The following is an 18,192-nucleotide window of genomic DNA, read 5'->3' on the forward strand; positions in this document are numbered from 1 at the left end:
AACCCAAAACAAATGCATCTGCATATCAACCAGAAAGAGATGCTAGCTGTTCAGAATGCCATGACAGCCTTCAAGGACTTACTTTATCCAGGACAACTACTGATAAAGATGGACAACACCACAGTTATGTGGTACATAAACAAGCAGGGGGGGGGGTACACATTCCTAACCCCTTTGCAGACTAGCCATGACATTGTGGGACACAGCCTTGACTTACTAAGTACATCTTCAAGCACAATTCCTGCCAGGAAAACAAAATACTCTGGCAGATGACCTAAGCAGAAATCTTATGGACCCTCATGAGTGGAAACTGGATCCACATGTCTTCAACATGATAACAGAGAAATGGGGGAGCCCAGACATAGATCTATTTGCCTCTCCCCAAAATTATCAACTGGATAAATTCTGCACAAGGACTTATCACAGACAAGAATGGAAAGTGGATGCCCTATCCTTCAGTTGGAAAAACCTATCAGTCTATGCCTTTCCTCCTCTGCCTCTTCTCCTCAAGGTCTTACTAAAGGTCAGACAGGAAAAATCAAAATAGATCCTAATTGCCCCGGACTGTCCTTGCCAGCACTGGTACCCAATTCTAAGGAATATATCTCAACTCCCTCCTTGGTACTTGCCTCAAATACTTCATCTACTGTCTCAGCAGAGCAATCAAATTCTGCACACTCAGCTCCAAACTCTGAACCTGGCAGCATGGTTGATCATGTAATTATTCAAACAACACCTCTCAGTAAATCTGTGATTGATGTCATTTTGGAAGCCAGACGGCCTAGTACTAGAAAATCTTATGCTGATAAATGGAAGAGATTCTCTGCTTGGAACCAAGCACAAGGAACGGACACAGCAAAACCAAATATTCCTCAGATTTTACAATACTTGACTGAGATGCTTGACAAGGGCCTATCTTTTTCTTCAATCAAAATCCATGCCGCTGCCATCTCGGCCCATTACAACATGGAGCCTCCCATCATTTCTCATCCTCTGATAAAACAGTATCTTAGAGGGGCCAAAAATTTAAGGTCTCCTAGAAGATCACCAACTCCTGCATGGGACCTCAATTTTGTGCTGGAAAAACTCACCCTGCCTCCTTTTGAACCGGCAGCTACTGTGGATATAAAGTTTTTTATCTTGGAAAACAACTTTCCTTTTGGCAATCACTTCAGCAAGAAGGGTTTCAGAACTACAGGTCCTCATGGCTGTAGAGCCTTTTATTACATTTCACCCAGACAGGGTATCCCTCAGGATCAATCCTTCCTTCCTTTATGCCTAAGGTGGTATCCAGTGTGGCTCTTAACCAAGCTATTCACCTGCCAACATTTTACCCAAATCCGCAGAACAAGGCAGAGCAGATTCTGCATTCATTGCACGTACACAGACAACTAAGATTCTACTTAAGAGGACCAAATCTCTAAGAAAGTCTGAGCAGCTACTGGTGGCATTTGCTGCAGGATCAGAGGGGAAGGCTATATCAAAGCAGACTATTCTAAGTGGATAAGCCACTGCATTCGTTTCTGCTACTTGCATCATGGTAAACCGGTGCCCAAGGGAATCAGGTCACATTCCACCAGGGCTGCCTCTACCTCAGCAACCTTTCTCAGAGGAGTTCCAACCAAAGACATTCTAGAAACTGCTTGGAACTCTGTTCATACTTTTACAAAGCATTATCATTTGCCTCTCTTCTCTAAGTCCAGGCAGGCTTTGCCACTACAGTTCTGCAGGGCCTTATAGCCACTCCTAATGCTATTTCGTTCCATCCCCCCATCCATAGCTTTGGGATTCTACCCAAATGTAATGACTGCAACAGTGATACATGAAGACCATATACAGTTGTGTACACTTACCATAAATGTAGATGTTTGAGTGTATTCACTGTTGCAGTCCAGGTTACCCACCCGCCATCCCCCTTTTTTCTAGAACTTCTCTTTCCTTCACTATATTCTAAAGCCTTTGTGGTGTATTTGCTTTTAGATGAAGGTAAGGTTTATGCTGCTAAAAGTGCATTTACATATATATTGCTATATATATATATATATATATATATATATATATATATATATATATATATATATAGTTGCTCCCCATTTGGGGGGCACCTGACATCTGGAGCAAGAAAAACTGAATAAAATAGTGTCGGCTGCATGTTTTATACCCTTGATGACCTGACGTCATGGAAGAGGAGACAGCAACCAATGCAGGACTTTGATATTCAGGCTGACTGCGGGCAACCTGCCAGCAGATTACCCAAATGTAATGACTGCAACAGTGAATACACTCGAACAGCTACATTTACAGTAAGTGTACACAACTATACTTTAAGTCAACAAAACCTACCAAAGCAGCTGTCAGTGCAGTCTTGTTGGCCAGTAATCTGCCAATGCTTAGCAGTCACTGAAATGAGCAGAAATTTGAAGCATTCTGTCTCTCTGGTTACGTAGTCCAAAGAATTTCCTGGACAAAAAATACATGAATCAAAGCTTGAGTGTCCTGTCTAGCCAGGCCATCTCCTTCCATAGTAATCATGATGACATTTAAAGTGAATAAGTTGTAGCTCTGAGGGTAGCAAATAAAAACAGTAACAAAATATCACTCTAGCAATAGACCTAAATGGTCTGACCACATTGTAACAAAAGGACCATTTCTTGTAGAATACTTTTCCTTTTTATCTCTTTCCAGCACTGTCCCATCGTGTGTCCAAGGCTTTAGAGTAGTAATCATTAGCTGCAGGCTTTTTATAACAGCCCAGTTTAACAGTAATTCTTTTAAAAATTTGGCCTTGGCCTCATTATATTACATATCCCCAGCAGCAAAAGATGCAGCCTGCCCAATCAGTGTTTCAGCTTTCTTCTTTTCTGTATTCGTTTTGCCCTCATTTCTACTGACCATCAAACCACCTCTAATTGGACTGAAGCCCATTTGTTCCTTGATGTTGGAGAGTCCCCAGGACCATGGAGATGAAAGCTGTCCGGAGGAGCCATCATTCAGGGAGCCATGAGGGTTGCTTAATTACTCACCAAAAGAATATTTTTTAGAATGGCCTATCCCATTCTCTGGATGGGGAGTTAACTACCCACATCAATGTGGGGATACAAAACACTGTCCTCTCTCGTGTTCACTAATGAGGGTTGGCACTAGAGAGTGATCTGATGGACGTAAAGCCTACCCCCAAATGGCCTATGCAGCACTGCCCCTCCTCCAAGGGATAGTAGCAGTATTAGCACATCTGTCCACTCTTGACAGCTCTGTCAAGTGTCTAAACCTTTGGTTGCCTAGGCTGTCATTGGGGCTCTATTCCTGGACAGTGCTAGAACTGGCTTGAATTTCAGCACTCTTGTCTATAGGCTCTGTGAAGTTCACAATAACTAGCTTCAACTGTTCAGAACTCTGCAGTACAGTAGCTTTAGTAAATAATACAATTTTAATTAAATAAAATCTCATCAGTCATGCAAAATGTTTGTCACACTGCATCTTATCAAAACAGGCTTCACTGTGTATCATTACTTAAATCTTTCAGATATGAAGGGAATATGTGTACTTTTCATTTTTAAAGCCATGTTACTATTCTGATGGGGGGAAAGTTATATTCTGGGGGAAACATGCATGTATATTTCTAAAATATCTGTATAAAATAGTAACATCTACATTTACACAATAATAACAAACTGGAAACATGGGCAGAACTAAAGTCAAGCATTTCATGTTTTAATTACTGTTTCAAAAGCCATCTTCTTCACTATGCAAAATAAAATTGAAAGTCATGTTTTGTGCTGCTGTTTTTCCTCTTCAGATTAGTTTCATATGTTTCTCCTTCTTTAGGATGTCAAAAATAAAAGAAATCCTCGCCTGGTGCCGTACGTATTACTTGATGAACGAACCAAGAAATCAAACAGAGATAGTCTTCGTGAGGCTATTCGAACATTTATCGGTTATGGATACAGCATTGAGCCAGCAGACCAAGAAATGGGTATACTTTAGTTAAATGTGTATTCTTCAGTATGAAAACACTGTAATTCTGTACATTAATAATTATAATTTTTAACACACTTTGACAGCAAAGATTTTTTATTTTGCAGTCATCCGAACTTATTATTGCAGCATTCATTTTCCACTTAACAAGAGAAATTTGCAAAATACCTCGATAAACATGTTTCCTTAATTAAGCAATTTACTGAATGATGTATTAAATGAAGTAAAATCAACCACATGCATTCTTCTGTGGCTAGGAGGCAATAGACATTGTAAGCAAAGATGGAACCCTTGAACATAAAGAAGAGAGACTGAGCAGATGTAGAGTATGGTTCAGGAAGTGAGCTGAAGAAATTAGAAAACAGGACAAGGGAAGGAAATGGTGAAATAGAATGGAATCAGGGATACCTGGAAAGCTGAAACAGTGCACAAGTCTGGGAGGAAAATGGCACAGTGTATTTTAATTAAGGGAGTGGCAGTTTGGTGAGACTATAGCAATTAGTAAAGAGGTGCAATGGAGATGGGTTACATTACTGAAAGGAAGAACCCTGCGCTGCAGTTATCTGCAAGGGAAGCAGTGATAGGAAACCTGGAGCATTTTGGTGAACACGGGGAGCTTAATAGTAGAATGTTGGTTTGGAAGTTGAAGAAGAAAACACTTAGGTGACTTACTGAAGTGGAAAAAGTTTTGGGGTTTTCCAGAAGAAGATTTTGAAGGCATTTAGAAGTTATTATGAGGATTTGTTTGAAGTTAAGAGTGTGATGAGAAGATACTAGATGGAATGAAAAGCTGTAGTAATGGAAATGATCAAAGGGCAGTGCTGGGGAATAACAACATTAGCTCAGAAATTGCTACAGTTACTGCCACTTGAAAAGGGGAAAGGCTGCAGGACAGAACAGATTTCTCCTTGATTGTTTTAACTTGGTGGGGGCTGGTGATTGGTGAAGTCCTGCAGGCTTTTTTGTAATAAGAATTCAAGGGGGCTGTTCTTCCAGAGTCAGTTTGACAGACGTCAGTCGTGGTTATCCCTGAAATTAAGAGGGACTTTGAGAACATGACAGCCTTTCATCACATCTCACTTTATTGTGAATGGGAGCAGAATGGTAAATGTGGGGAACTTAACAGTGAGGGTCAAGAGGTCATAGGACAGCTGATGGACATGAAGCAGGCTGGCTGTGTGCATGGCTATATACCTCTACTAACAGCTGAGTTACTTCAGAGCAATTTGTGGATTATATAGAAAGGAAGCAGGGGACAGAAGGTGTTCATCATTAGATTACTGTTGCAGTAGCCTAAGCTATATGGGACATATCCTGCTAAGGATTGGATGACTATCCAGGTCCCAAAGAGTTAGGGCACTTTCCACTCTCCATAAGTACTGTAGGATGAAGGAGAGTTTTATAAAGATGGTGGTTAGGGTGCAAACTTTCAGAACATAATCTCTGATGTAGCTTTGACAGATCAATAGTCAGCTAACACTTCCCATACTTGAATGTTAAGTACCCTTTTGGGAACTTAAATAGTTTATATTTTCTGTTAGAAAACTATTTTTTTCTGTCAGGTTTTCATCTGGGACATATGGCAAGGTCAGGGTGGTTGATAGGATCCTGTCAAAATTGCTTTAAATTTTACCTTTTTGTTGAGGGGCAGAGAATGATACTACAGCTCCACCAGCCAATTGTCAATCATGTTTTTCAGTTAAGTGATGAAAATAGGTCCTGGCTGTTTAGATGCTCCCCCTCTGATCTGAAAGTAAAGAAAAGTTGTACTAGAGGCTTGCTTCCCCTTTGCCTCGGCCAGTAGTGACTAATTCCATTCTGGCCATAACAGGTTCCTTGAACTGCTCAGCAATTTCTCCCTGTCCCTCTGGTGCTACAGTAAGCCATTAAAGACTGAGAGGCAGGTACATGCTCTTCTGCAATTCAGCTCTTTTCTTTGGAAAAGGGAGGACCACTCTTCTCAGCATCTGAGATGGGAGTGGAAGTTGTTCTTTGTGGGACCTCTGTGTGGAGCTTGATTCCTAGGGAAAGGACCATTCTTCAGGGGACTCTTTTTCAATATTGTCTCCCAAGAAAAGTAACCTTAAACTTAGACATTTTTCCTCACATGTCCCGTAGAGCAGAAAAGGAATACTGGCTGGGTTTTGCTAAAGGTTCATTTAGAGCCTTTCAGTCATTACATTCTGAGTCCTGTCTTCATTTAAAAAAAAAATCTCTCTCTCTCACATTCAGAGGGGTCAAGAATTAGATTATGTTTCTCTAGATGTTCATCATTAGATTACTGCTGTAGCCTAAAGTATATGGGACATATCCAACCAAGGACTGGGCAACTAACTTCAGGGCATCTTCCACTTGCCCTACCTGCTGTACAACTTGACAGTGGTATAAAGCTGTTGATTAGGATGCCAAACTCTCAGAACTTTCTCATTGTTCAGCAGTGCTCTTTGCTGTGTTTTTTAGGGATTGACAGTTGGCTAGTACTTCTTCAAAGTTCTGAAGATAAGTACCCAATTGGAATAACATTTTATTTTTACCATTTTTTTCTGAGGAAAGGTTTAACGTTTCTGTCAAAATTTGTTGCTAGGATTTAAAACTAATGGATTTAATGGTTGCCACTAAAAACATAAACCTCATACCTTGATTTTCTAGTCATAAGGGAAGACCACTACTACATGGCTTCGCTATCTGTTTTTCAGGCACTTTCTTCAGCAGAGACATGGACCTGGATCCCAAAATATCAGTCCTTTCCCTCTTGATCCACAAACAAATAAAAGTGATATAGGAGGCGTCAGTCTCGGCTACAGCTTTCTTTTCAACTCTGCTTTGGTCATATCTGGATCCTCAGATCACTCATTCATTTCACTCAAATGTTCATCATATTGATCATTGCTGCAAAAGCCTTAGCCATATGAGTTGTATCCTGCCAAGGTTATCACAGGTGGCCAGCTTTCAAAGCTTTGGGGTACCTTCCATGCATCCAAACTATCAGGAAGCTCAAGCATAGCTGACAAAGATAAGTGTGGGCCCAAAAGCCTTATTACTGCCAAAGAGTATGCTCCTCTGAGGCTTTTGAGTATCAATGGTCAGCTTACGATTTCCTTTGCCGAGCATAGAAGTTTCCTTTGCGGAAAACAACTTCCATTTTCTTATTTTTTGTTGATGTGTTATTACTCTCCTATTCAGGAAAGTTTTTTTTTTTTTTTTAAGTTAGGAATGTTGTGTTTTAATGGACTGTCTAAAGACTGTAACTTGCTTTTAAAAGGAGCACTCATTTTTCTGTCAGTTTAAAAGTAGTGTAAAGTAACTGAAAACATTTTTTTTTTCTGTGAAGAAATTGTGTTTATTTTTCTTTTGTGGGGCTGGCATAGTGTTTTAAAGTGCTTTTTATGTGTTTTTCTGTCAAAAAGGTAACTTTTGCGGGCTGGTAGTGTTTACTGGCATTTGCTGCTTGTCTTCCCCAGGAAAGAGGCATCATTTTTGGCTTGACTATGAAACAGACCACTGGTCCTATGATTGGTCCTTCTTCCGGTCACAAAAAAACAGACAATTAAACAAACAGCCTGTGCCACCACAGCACGCTAGCAGTTTGCCTAATCTACAGGTGGGTGCCACTACTGTGGCCATTTGTTGTATCTTAGACCACTCATCTTTTACCTTGGATCCCTTTGGTGTAGCACCTACAGCCACTATGGACTGGTGGTTGTCCACTTCCTCTGCAGCTGTTAGGCTCCCCTCAGAGGGCAAGGGAGAGACACTCTTGTCTGTCCTGGGAGTGGTAAGAGGGAAGTTTTCTCTGTTATATCAGAATGCTGTGCTTATCCCTGAATAGTAGCTGCCACCATTAGTAACATAGCTGGCCCCATTTTTCCTGTCAAAAAAAAAAAAAAAAACAAGCATGTATCTATTTCTTGTCAAATTTCTTTAGAAAAGAATAGTTTACTGGGTTTGGTTCAGGGTTTCATTCAGACTTTTGCTCCTTATTGTAAATTAGTTTCTGGCAAAAGAAAGACGGAGTCCTTTTTTTTCTGAAGAGATTCATAATTCTGAATCCAAACAGGAAAATGCAGGCACAGATATATTTTTTTCCTCAGATATCTGATTCCGACATAGATGAGTGCTCAGTTTCTTATACTCCTAGTGGAGGTTTCTGTTTCTCTGATTCTATTGCTAGAATGTGCAAGTGTTTTCAGTGGGAGAACACTGAAGTTTCTCACTTTCACAGAAAATACTGAGTTATTACAGAAGGTCTTTCCAGAACCTGCAGCCATTCCTCCACTTCTGTCTGCTTCACATGACATGTGTGTTACTACCTGCAATTTCCGAATTGTCATCCAGCTGCCACTAAAAATCTAGACAGGATTTATAAAGTTCCTCGATGCATTACATTTTTATACACTATTCCCAAACCTGACAAAGCAGATATAGGTTTAGTAGGTCCTACTGCTGCTAAGCACTTAGTTAATTCTAACCCTAATCTCGCTAATAATGATGGGAAAAATTATTCATAGGTAAGGAAAAAAGTATATACTTCTGCAACTTTGATTTTCAGAATTTTGAGTTGTCAGGCTCATATGTTAAAGTTTGTTCTGGCAAATTGTGAAAGTGTGAGGAATGTGTTATCTGAAGTTTCTTCTTGTGAGGAAGAATCTGCTTTAAATAACTTAGTGTCTTTACTCATTGTTTGCAGAGTGTGTGTATATGACTCTGCTGATATTTATTCCAGGGCTATGGCCATTGGTACTATTTTGAGGAGGTTTGCAGGGCTGCATTCTCAGCCCTCCCAGATTATCTTAAAAATGAGATTGTAAATTCTCCCTCAGATAGAGATTTAGTGTTTGGTCCCTCTGCTGCAGAGGTCATCAAAAAGTATAATGAAAGGTGTAAGCTGATCCATGGATTTTTCAGCACTCTTTCTTCAATTTTTTTCCAAAAGAATTTCTATCACATTATCCAATTTTGGCAAAAAAAAAAACAAAAAAAAACAGAGTAAACAGTCTGAACAAAATTTAGGTAAACAGACATTTAAGAAGAAATGGCAATAGATTTTCATTTCAAAAACAAGTCTTGAACTTCCCAAAACCAAGTACAGTCCAACAATTCTGAATGGCAGTTCAAGACACATTGTGACTATTTCCCACTTGGCCCCTTTTTTCTTCCAGAAAGTCTGAATCTCCATTTTTATCATTGGTTGCAGATTGTTTCTATCGAATAGGTACTGAAATCATTCGTCAAGGTTACAGGTGGTAGTGGGAAGAAATTCTTCCTTTCCAGTTCAGACCTTTTTTTTCCACCTGTTCTTCATCACATGCTCTCCCAAGATGTGATAGAACTAGTTCCTCCTTCCCATGTGGGGAAGGGTTTTTATTCAAGGATGTTCCTAGTACAAAGAAAAAAAAATGCTTGGAGACCAGTTCTGGATCTTTCTTTCCTAAACCTGTTTGTGATGGTGCCCATATTCAAAATGATGTTACTTCACAACCTGTTAATTCTTCTTCATCGTTCAAGTTTCCTGGTAACATTAGACTTAAAAGATGCTTATCATCACCTCCCTGTTCATCCAGACGTCAGACTTGTCTTAAAGTTTTGTGTGTCTGGATGACATCATTATTTTTCTACCTTACCGTTTGGACTATCCACTGCAATACAACTGCTCACAAAGTGTCTAGCTCCAGTTATATTTCATTTCTGGGTACATGGTATCCACATGTTTCCATATTAGATGACTTGCTTATCTTTGTTGAGTCTTGTTCAAAGTGTCAGGAATCTCTGTCCTGAGTTGGAGATCTCATACACAAGCAGGGATTCCAAGAAAACATTCAAAAGTCTTTCTTGATTCCTTCAAGCAGGATTGTGTTCCTGAGATGTCAGCTAAACTCATCAGTTCAAAGAGTTTTCTTCAACAGAAAAAAATAGAGCTTTATTTAGATCTATTTCTAAGGTTTTCCACTCAGACTTTGGTCATTATGAGGGAATACCTTAGGATTTTGGGTCTCGTGGCATCTATGACTCTCATGATAACCCTAGCAAGACTCCTCATGAGAAAGATATAGTGGTATATGAAATCTGTTTGGTCCCAACATCAACACCCTTTATATTTTCAAATCCCAATGTGGGTTTCTCAGAAGAAAATAAATCTTTTGGTGGAGTCAGACAGAAATTAGAACAGGTCAGTTAAAGGGTCATATATAAGTTAGAACAGGTCAGTTAAGGTTAATCATCTGTGAACTGAGGGGGTGGAGCAAGGAACTAAACTTTCTTTTTAAGGGCTAAAATAAAACATTTCAGAGCTTTACTGGAAAGGCTCACCCAGACTCTGCTACAATTTGCTGTGAGGGAAAGATTAGTTTGCTTTTTATTTGCTGTATTTTGTATTACTTTATTGCCTTTTTCTATTTTGTATACTGTGATTTGTTTTCTTTACACTGTGTTTTACTTGTATTCTGCTTTTAACTGCATATTAAAACTTGAAAAGAGACCGGAGCTCTGTCTCTTGTTTGTCAGACAGAAACACCACTGTCTTTCTAGTTGCTTGCTCCTTATGTTAATTTGAGTATATATCTCATTTCCTCTCTGCTTTTACTGGCTGGTGTGAGTAAGCACAAAATTATCATTTTGTGAAATCACTCCCCTTCAGCTATTTAAAATGTTGGCCATCCTGCTGTATTCCATATTACCAGAATACAAATGTGACTACCCCCATTCAATCTATCTTGCTGTTTTAAAAATAGTGACTCTCCACTAAAACAACTTTTTAGAGAGGTAAAACTTAAGTTACCTACTTTCACATCTAACTCCTCTAGTGCACACTGCAATGTTTAGGATAAACCATTTTTTGTTTCATCTTACCTTTAAGTATCTATTGCAAGACCACCAGTTACTGGAAAGCCCACATTCTGCCTCTCAGTAGTAATCTTGAGATTAGTGCTTCTGTTTTCTCCTGGTGAGAGAAGGAGTGCAGTTACATTATTTCCTGGAGATTGCTGATCACCAGAAAGCTTAATAACTGCTTTATAAGTGACAGCTTGGAATCTGTGCTTATATTCTGATCCTAGTGAATGTAAGAGCAGAGTGAATTGATTCCTGACTCTTTCTATTTGGAGAGTGAATGTCTGTGCTTAACGTACCTGATTTGTCTGGTTGCTATTCGAGGCATCTACCAGAAAAAGGCTACAAACCTGCAGACCCTTGCATCCTCTGGGATAAGACTGCGGATTACCAGACAGGCTGTGGCTTGCTTCACTTCTTGAGATTGGTGCTAATATTTTGCTTCTGGTGAGAGAAGAATCAAAGGAGTATTATATACCAACAGAGTGAAGCTGTGAGACCAGCATTAGTAGTAGTCAGGCAGTAGCCATTCATGCGACTCCCCTCTTTTCATCATTCTTTATAAGCTAGTTCTTTATTTTTCAATAAGTGCTGCTTTCTTTCTTTCTAACTTCAGAATATCTGCCTATATACTTCATCCTTAAATTTTCAGGGTCTATGTATTAGTTTCCCCTCAAGTGTTTGGCAGTGCTCTCTACAGACTCAGACATCTTGAGTGACATTTTTCTTGTAAAAGGAATATATAAGGAAACAGCTCCAGTACTTAGTAATAATGACCATCCCTCCTGGCATGTCTAAAGGTCAGTTCCCTGTGCTTTCTCCTACTAACCTGGTGAACTTGGGCATTCTGAGGCAGTGTAGCAACTGCCTCATGTACACAGACAACCCTCTCCTCTTACCTCCCAACACTCAGGCTTGTGAGAGATGCACTTATATATCCAAATAGGAAGCCATGCACTCTCAAGCCAAGACTGAAATAACTGGTCAAGAGGAGAAGGTCAACACCTACACCACACTATATGCAACATATAGCCATCCAGAACACCCACCATCACAGTTCTCATATAAAAACACGAACCACACACCCACCTTCGTGGAGGCTCTCAATAGAATTCTACCCAAACAGCAGAGACCTCCAAGGCAGAAACACACTCGACCATCACAATACAGTACAAATCAGAAGACACATAGTTCACCTACACAGTGTGCCCTTCAACCTAAGCCCCTAAGGCAAAACAGGTTGCCCAATACACTAATCATAGGTGACTCGATAGTGAGGCACACTGATGTCCCACTCACTAGGTTGAATAAGGAGAAGGTAACAGTCAGCTGTCTATCAGGTGTTAGAATCTGACACATAACAAATGCACACAGGTCACTCCACAACAAGTACAAGTATAACTCAATCCTGTCCATGTGATTGTGAATGACCGGAGATGCACTTCCCTGGTCTACATGAAACGAGACATGGAGGAGCTCTCGGATTATGTGGCCCAGGCAGGTATGATCCTATCCCTGATCAGCATCCTACCACCACCCAGAATGATACTGCAGTACAAGCAAAAAATGACTGACTTCAACAATTGGCTAAGTTTCTGGTGTCATTCTAAGGGGATCCAGTATCTGCCTACTTGGGATGACATGATTGACAGACCTCGATTCTTTGCCAGAGATGGCCTGCATCTGTCACCCCTGGGTTTCCAGATACTGGCCAAGGCTCTTGCCACCCCTATAGTGCCTTTTTTAGGTGATGTTGCAAAGACCAAATTACCACAGTAACAGCTATAAATCAATGCAATCTGAGGGTCATGCTGCTCAATGCTAGAAGTCTAAATCTCAAGATGCACTTGCTCAAACCATTCCTCAAAATTTAGAACATCGACATTTGTGCTGTAACGGACACCTAGTTTAAAGCAGTAGAAACCATCCCTGTGCTACCAGGCTATAACTCTTTCCACACCTTTCAGAATATGCACACCTTCAGACTAGTAGCCCAGCATAATGCATCTGAGATGCTTCAGGTACAACTAACATTGGGTAAGATGGTGATTCAGGTCATAGCCTGCTATAGGTCCCCAACTATGTTCCAAGACTCTCACTCCACATTCCTAAGCCACCTGGAAACTATTAGGGTCCAACCCAACATTCTCATACTAGGTGACTTCAACTATCCCTCCATCAACTGGGAAAACTACTCATGTGCCAATACACTGGCCCAACGCTTCCTGGGATTCATCAGTTTCAGTGCTCTGGACCAGATCATTCTTACCCTTACTAGAGGAAGCAACATCCTTGACCTTTTTAATACTAACATGGGCAACCATTGCTCTACAGCAATAGTCAATTCCTCCCTGGTTAGATCCAACCACAAACGAATCACCATGGAAATCCACATCTCACCTATGACCACCCCCCCCCCCCTTCCCGCAAAGGTAACCACCATGAAAAACTTCTCCAAAGCTGACTTTGGACTCCTAAAAATAGAGGTGGCTAACTTCATGGCACCCATGTCAATGGAAAATAGATGCATGACTGCCAAATCATACTCCAATGCACTGTACAAACACGTACATAAATGCATGGAACTAGCCATACCCAACAGAACCAAGAAGCTCTCCTCCAAAAAAAGGAAGCCAATCTGGTGGCCCCCTGTCATAAATAAAATCTACAACAGAAGGAAGAAACTGTTGCAGAAAAAGGTGAAGTCCCAAGACTGGAACAACTTCCTCATTAGCCTCAACAAAATGTTGAGATCTCTCATCAAAACCTCTAAAGCTAGCTATAAAGGCAGAATTGCGGCAGACACTAAAAACAACCACAAAGCCTTCTATAGTTATATCAAGAATCTCCACAGCAATACCCAGGTTTGCTCTGAGTTACTGCACACTGGTACCTCCTATACTGAGCCAACAGATATCTCCAACATACTGGCTGTCAGATTCAGCGCCGACTTTACCCCCCCCCCCCCATAGGATCAATCACAATACTAGAGGAATGCCAGACACCCAGCATTACTGCAGCACAGGTTAAAGCTGCATTGTCTAAGGCCAAGAATACAGCTTCCATGGGACCTGACAATATCCCTGGATGTTTTCTACATGAACTACAAAGTAAACTGGCACCACATATGTGTGCTGTGTTAAATCACAGCCTCACCTCAGGCTTTGTCCCTACTAAATGGCGCACTGCTATAGTCATCCCTCTCCATAAAGGAGAAGTGAATACAGACCCTGGGAATTCTCATCGCATTAGCCTAATGAGTCTGATATGTAAGGCTATAGAGTGCATCATCATGGATCTAATTAACAAGGATATAGGGAATCTCCAAATGCTAGATCCATGCAATTTGGTTTTGTGAAAGGCAGATCATGCCTGCACAACCTGGTTGACTGCTTTGAGTCAGTCACCAGAGCTGTGGATGAGGACAAGGCAGTTCATACAGCCTACCTTGATTTGACCAAGGCCTTTGATACCATTCCCCACTCAGGAATTATTGATAAATTCACCAAACTAGGCATCGACCCCCTTATCACTAGGTGGGTTGCAAATTGGCTCACAGATAGAACCCACAGTATGAAAGTAGTGGACTCCAAGTCAGACTGCTGACCAGTCATGAGTGGAGACCCACAAGGATTGGTCCTGGGTCCTCTCCTGTTTGGCATCTACTTCTCAGAAGTCCCGCCAACATGGAGGGACTCTGGCTGACCAAGTCCGCAGATGACTGCAAGCTGGGAGCCATTATTAACTCCCCAAGTGATGTAGACATCCTACAGAAAGGCCTCACTGAGACCAATGACTGGTGTTGAAACCATGGCCTTAAGCTTAATGCCAAAACATGCGTTGTCATCCTGTGTGGGAAAAACTCAGTTCCCACTAATTACCACATTGATGGGAGCCCACTAAACACTGAAGGCATTATAAAGGATCTGAGGACACAGGCTGACAGCAACCTCTCCTTCAACCACCACATTACCACTGTGGTCAGAAAGTCCTTCTTTGTGGCACATCTCACATTACCAAGGGTTTTGCATCCAGGAAGAAAGAGGTCATCATCTCTCTCTACTCTTCCCTCATTAGGTCAGTCATTGAGTATAATGCCCCATTTGGCATGTACCTCACTAGACACATGCAATAGCTGGAAAGGCCAGAGAAGTACCTCATGAAGAGGATCCTAGGCCTTAAATGCATGTCCTCCATGGACAGACTCAAAAAAGTCCAACTATTCTCTATCTCATATCGTCTACTAAGAGAAGATCTCTGCTTAACTTACAAAGCCCATTAGCCTGGTACACACCTATGAACCTATGGAGTCAACAGACATCCTTAAATCCAGGATCACCCTTCTCCTTTCCTGTTCCAAAGCAGTCAGTCACCACAGACACTTTGGACTTTGCCTGAGGAGCAGTTTCAGGAGGAATAAAAGTGCAGGAGTGTGTGGAACACCAAGGATATAAATATCAAGGAAATGTTTGCCCTAATCAAGGCACTCAACTCTTGGAACCAACATTGTTCACTGGGAACTCTTCAAGTAATTACAGACAATACCACAGTCAAGTGGTACATCAATCACCAAGGGGTCACCAGGTTGTGCACCCTTTACAGACTAGCCATGTTAGCTTGGGATATAGCTTCTTAGCACAGTCATACTGTACAGGCATCCTATATTCCATCACAGCAAAACTGTATGTCAGGCAAGCTAAGCAGGACCAGGGCAGACCCTCATGAATTGAAACTTGATCAGAGGGGTCCACATGTAGACCTTTTTTCCTCCTCTTTGAACAATCAACTGGCAAGAGTTTGTTCCAGGACTCTGTGTAAGAAGGTCTGAAAGAGAGATGGCTTTGTTTTTCTTTGGAAAGGAATGTTCCTGTATGCTTTTCTGCCCTTTCCAATAATATCCAGGGTACTTCTGAAGTTTCTGAAGGAATCCCCTAAGATTATCGTGGTGACTCCCTTATAGCCCAGGTAGCTGTGATTCTCCATTCTTTTGGAAATGGCCAGGGACAATTACCACAAGCTTCCTCACAGACTGGATCTACTCACACAAGAATAGGAGTCTTTGATGCACCCCAACATTAATGATCTTCAATTCACTGTCTGAATGATTATGTCTTCATTCCTTTTACGCATCTGTTTTATGAGGATGTGCAGCAGGTACTGATGGAGGCAAGAAAGCCTGCTACTAGAAAATAATATATTAGCAAATGGAAAAGGTTTTCTAGTTGGTGCCAACATAACCAGCACCCATTCGGGGGCTAGTTGTTTTCTGGTTTTATAATATTTGTGTAAGTTACTATCCTATGGCCTTTTTTACTGGCCACTTCAGCATGTCTGCCCATGAATCCTCCTCTTTCAATGCAGTCTCATGTCAAAATGTTCTTGAAAGGCATTTTGCTTAAGAATCCTCCAAGAAAACTGATGACCTCTCCTTAGGATCTTAATTTGAGTTAGAGAATCTAACACTTGCTTCATTTGAATTAGGTAATCTGGCTGACTTTAGTTTCCTAACATGGAAATCACTTTTACTGCTTGCTCCGACCTCTGCAAGAAGGGGAATATGAGCTGCAAACTCCTATAGTGAGTCAACCTATCTTATTTTCCATAGGTATAGGATATCTTTGAGAAAAAAAAATCTTTCTTTTTTACTTAAAGTCGTATCTCCCATTTTCTTTCCTGAACCTAAACCTGGGAAACCTAGGATACTCCATACCTTGGATGTCCACAGACAACTTCAGTACTATCTTGATAGAACTAAATCTTTCAGATCTTTGGATCAGTTTTTCATTTCTTTTGAAGGTAATTCAATTGGTTGTCTGTGGCTATTATCTTTTGTTATACTCAGCATAAAAAAGCTATTCCAGGCAGGGTCAAGACCCACTCTATCTGGGCCTTGGTTTCATCTATAGCTTTTGGGAAAGGGTTGGATTCTAGAAGTATTCTAGAAGCTGCTACTTGGTCACCTGTACATACTTTTACAAAGCACTATAAACTTGATTCCTTCTCTAGGTCCAATTCAAGCTTTACTGGGAACATTCTGCAGGGGCTCCTGTTGTCATGCCCAAACTTGTCTTTTAGTAAGCTCAGCTCAAGCTGCCTGACAGTTTCAGCACTTGGAAAGTGCACTGAATCTTTGGAAGCTGGCTGACTGGCTGGTATATCCTTGGCAGGATATAACCCATATAGCAAAGGCTACTGCAGCAGTGATCATTCAAACATCCCCTGTTATTGCACTTACACAACTGTACTTTCTTATGGTGCTCTACTGCGGTGGTGGTGTTGCGGTAACGTTGTCGCCTCATAGCAAGACGTCCCATTCGATTCTCAGCTAGAGCGTCTTCTGTTTGGAGGCATACGTGAATGGGGCATGCCTTCATTGAAGGTTGTGCATCAGGGCTGGTAACCTGGTACTTAAAAATCCACTACCAATCATTAGCGGACCGGAGTTCCGCTGTGGCGACCCCTAACCGGGAAAAGCCGAAAGACACAAACACAAACAAACTTTCTTCTGGTGCTGTTCCTCAGGAGGCACTAAGGACCAAAAGGCAAACACATCTTCTATAGCTGTTCAGCTGTCCTCTTTAAGCAAGAGAAAACACTGTAGTCAGCATCAGAGGAGGAAGCAGACTTTGCAGAACCCCTCTTAGTAGCTTGATTTCCAAGGAAAGAACGATTCTTGATGGCACTCTTTTTCTAGGATATATCTCTGGAAAAGGAAAAATAAAATTGGACATTTTTCTTCAGGACACACCAGGAGAATTTGATGTTTTTTTCTAAGGGTTTATTTAAACCCCTTCAGTCTTTAGATTCTCTGTCTTTCCTTCATTTAAAAAGAAAAAGAAAAAGATCTTCCTCTCTCTCAGATTTTGATTCTGTCTGAGAGATATGAATTGGACTTACTGTGTTTCTCAATTCCTGCTCCACAGAATGGAGAAGGTGACACTGAGGAAAGTTCTTCCTCAGACTCACCACCTGAAGAGTTGTTTTTTTCTTGTACTATTGTCAGAATTAGGAGTTATTTCAAGGTAACAAAAAGAAAAACTAGAATCCCAGCAAAGATTATTATGATTTGCTACAGGTGGATTTTCTTAATGCTGAAGGTATTCATTCTGTTTTGACAGTCTTACAGGATGCTTTCTTTGCAACCAGCAGTTTGAAGTCAGACCTGCCGAATGAATGTGTGATAAATTATATGATTTCCAGACCCACATATGTCTTTTTTGAACCCTAGGTCAGATCCTGCAGTAATTTATCTGACAAAATTATTGTATTTCAAACATCTTATGTCAGCTAACTTTATTCCTCCTGACAAATATGGGAAAGCATTTTAAAGTTTTGGAAGAAAGTTTATACTTATTCCACCTTAGCCTTCATTTTTGTTTGTCTTTTCAGCTT

The 18,192-nt window shown here is 40.8% G+C and overlaps 1 protein-coding gene across 1 annotated transcript in view; it reads left to right on the forward strand.

Annotated features, from left to right (window-relative positions):
• RYR3 (ryanodine receptor 3) overlaps positions 1–18,192 on the forward strand; it is a 3,250,282-nt gene that overhangs the window by 1,570,099 nt on the left and 1,661,991 nt on the right. Inside the window, exon 25 of the mRNA XM_044074157.1 lies at positions 3,826–3,973. Coding sequence (XP_043930092.1) covers positions 3,826–3,973 — 148 coding nt within the window. The remainder of the gene's footprint in view (positions 1–3,825; positions 3,974–18,192) is intronic.

This window comes from Protopterus annectens, chromosome 6.part0, assembly GCF_019279795.1.
Source record: "Protopterus annectens isolate FY-2018-M chromosome 6.part0, PAN1.0, whole genome shotgun sequence".
NCBI lineage: Eukaryota > Metazoa > Chordata > Ceratodontiformes > Protopteridae > Protopterus > Protopterus annectens.